At 32.1% G+C, this 2,477-nt stretch overlaps 1 protein-coding gene across 1 annotated transcript; it reads left to right on the forward strand.

Moving 5' to 3' along the window:
- The first annotated feature begins 458 nt into the window (after positions 1-458).
- On the forward strand, positions 459-1,373 carry LOC119664081 (E3 ubiquitin-protein ligase NRDP1-like). Its single transcript, XM_038073639.1, has one exon. The coding sequence runs from the start codon at positions 536-538 to the stop codon at positions 1,202-1,204; it is 669 nt and encodes a 222-aa protein (XP_037929567.1). The 5' UTR covers positions 459-535; the 3' UTR covers positions 1,205-1,373.
- Positions 1,374-2,477: the final 1,104 nt, after the last annotated feature.

A 2,477-nucleotide genomic window follows, 5' to 3' on the forward strand; every position in this document is an offset into this window, starting at 1 on the left:
TCGATATCATCGTTTTGAACTACATTTTTAAAATGACACACATCATTGCTTAATACCAGACTTTGTCTATTAAAGATAAACAGCCTAAACCTGAACAATATATACAATAGATTAATATATAATGATTTAAGATTAAATAATCTCTTTAATAGATAATACAGCAAATTTCAAAAAATATTTTTTCATTATTTAAAGATATAAAGCGAGATTAATAATAAAAAACATAAGTTCCCGACCTAGTCGTATAATGGATACAACTTGGACCATATGGAAAATCGACTTTTATTTACTTTAATTTGTTAAGCACACACTTTGAGTATTATTTGTCAAATAATAGATCGGAAGTTTTCAGTACTACTAAAAAACTTGGTAACTGGTCGACTAAATGTCAAAAGTAAAAATAATGAAATAAACTTCAACTTCAGTAATCAATTGAAAAAAAATTTTATCGACAGAGTTTCATTAAATTTACTTGTCGTTTTATTATTTAAAATAACCAAATTTTTGAAGAATTTTCTCATTTTTGTCTTGGAAGATGGGTTACGATTTAGACAGATTTCACGAGAAAATTTCAAGTAGCATGATTTGCAGCTTATGCCGCGGAGTCATGGAGAAGCCAACAACTGAGCCAACCTGTAAGCAAAAATTTTGCCAGGCATGTTTGGTGGCGTTTTGGTCCGTGTCTGGAAGGTGTCCTTGTGGCAAACGTATTTCAATACGCAAAACTTATGATGCAGGACCAGACTTGTGCATTCGCATTTCAAACTTACATATTAACTGTGATTATGCAGACAGCGGATGCAATGTCATCATAAAAGTGCGAGATCTCAAGTCTCATGTGGCCCAGTGTCCTTATAAGCCTGAATTTGAATGTGAAGCAGGTTGTGTTCTTGAAGAAAGTGATACTGAAGAGCAACGCCATAACTGTATAGAGGTGCAGAATGAGGCCTTAAAAGAGGTTCAAAATTCGATCAGTGAGCTGGCAGAGATGGAAAGCACTATTGAGGACAACTTAAACAAGAGCGATGCGTTAATTGAGTTGATGAATATTAATAACCCGTCTATCAACGACATACTCAATTCAATGTATATCTACAAGTTGTTTAAATCCATCTATAAGAAGTTAAAATCATTTGGTCGTCTGAAGATTTTTCTTATTTTGCTATGGTTTTTTGGAATATTTCTCATCTACACAATGATCTAGTACAGATCTAGTATATCAAGTATATATAGAAGCAATTTATGTTGCGTCTATATAAGGTAATAAGTAAACTAAATACTTATCGTTTAAGGACTCATTTATTTTAATTATTATATTCATTTTTATAAGTAGATGGAAATATATGTAAAAGAGAGAATATTGTGACCCAAAAAACCACTTTTTTCAAAAATAAAAAATAACTTTGAAATTACTTAAAAAACCTAATATTTATTGAATAAAACGCAAAAAAAAAACATAGAACCAAAACTAACTTTATCTCCTTTAAAATAAGCCCAATCCTGTGATAAATAACTACAATGTCGCTTTACTCAATCCTCCACCCATTTTTCGTGGACTGATTAAGATATAACCTTTAACTCTTATATCGTAGATTCTTTTATATCTGCAGTCCACTTAAAAGGCATTTCGTAAAGTGGTAATGATGTATGGTCAGCCAAAAATTCATTTAATTTAATATGTTTAACAAAAACCTCTATTGAATACAATAATTTATATTAAAAATTTAGTTTCTTTAAAACCGACGTTAAAAATCAATTTAATAAATGGTGATTTTAACTTCAAGAACCGGAAAATATCTTACAGGTTGCTTGCATAATTAAATTTGCTAATGAATGCTCAACGATGGCTTCATGTCAATACAGAACACTCAAAAGTAAGATCATAGGAATAATTGATACACTAAAGTTGTCGTTTCAAATTGTCAAAATATTAAAATATAAAAGTAGCTTCAAAATTTAATAATTTGGACTAAATACCTTAAGAACACAAACTCACCTTCATTCGGAGATATTGCCCATTGTATTGCTCTCAAAGTTGCCTGGGAAGGACACGTCACGCTGACCACTATTTACTATTACTTAGTTAGCTGGCCATTACACCGTCAGTCGTTCTTGACCACATCGAACAGCCTTCGCCAGTCAGTCCGATTAGTTGCTTACTGTCGTCAGTTGATAGTATTGAGCGCCCCCAAATCGTTGGACACCTGGTCCTTCCATCAATGATGCTATTATTCTATTTACTATTATCCTAGTAAAACCGTTTGGTTTTTCAGATATAATTGAGAAAATCCGATAAGCGATGGTGAAATCTTCTATGCTCTTATGAATTAGATTCAAACTGAGCTGTTCAGAGACACAGAAAAATTAACCATCGCGGTGACCAATGATTTGTGAACTCGACGATTGCGAACTAAACTCTACCGAGGTATCGACTTCAGTTATGTACATTTCATCAGCAATTTTGTTCCCTTTAATAT

This window comes from Teleopsis dalmanni, unplaced genomic scaffold (assembly GCF_002237135.1).
Source record: "Teleopsis dalmanni isolate 2A unplaced genomic scaffold, ASM223713v2 unscaffolded_contig_1383, whole genome shotgun sequence".
NCBI classification, from domain to species: Eukaryota; Metazoa; Arthropoda; class Insecta; order Diptera; family Diopsidae; genus Teleopsis; species Teleopsis dalmanni.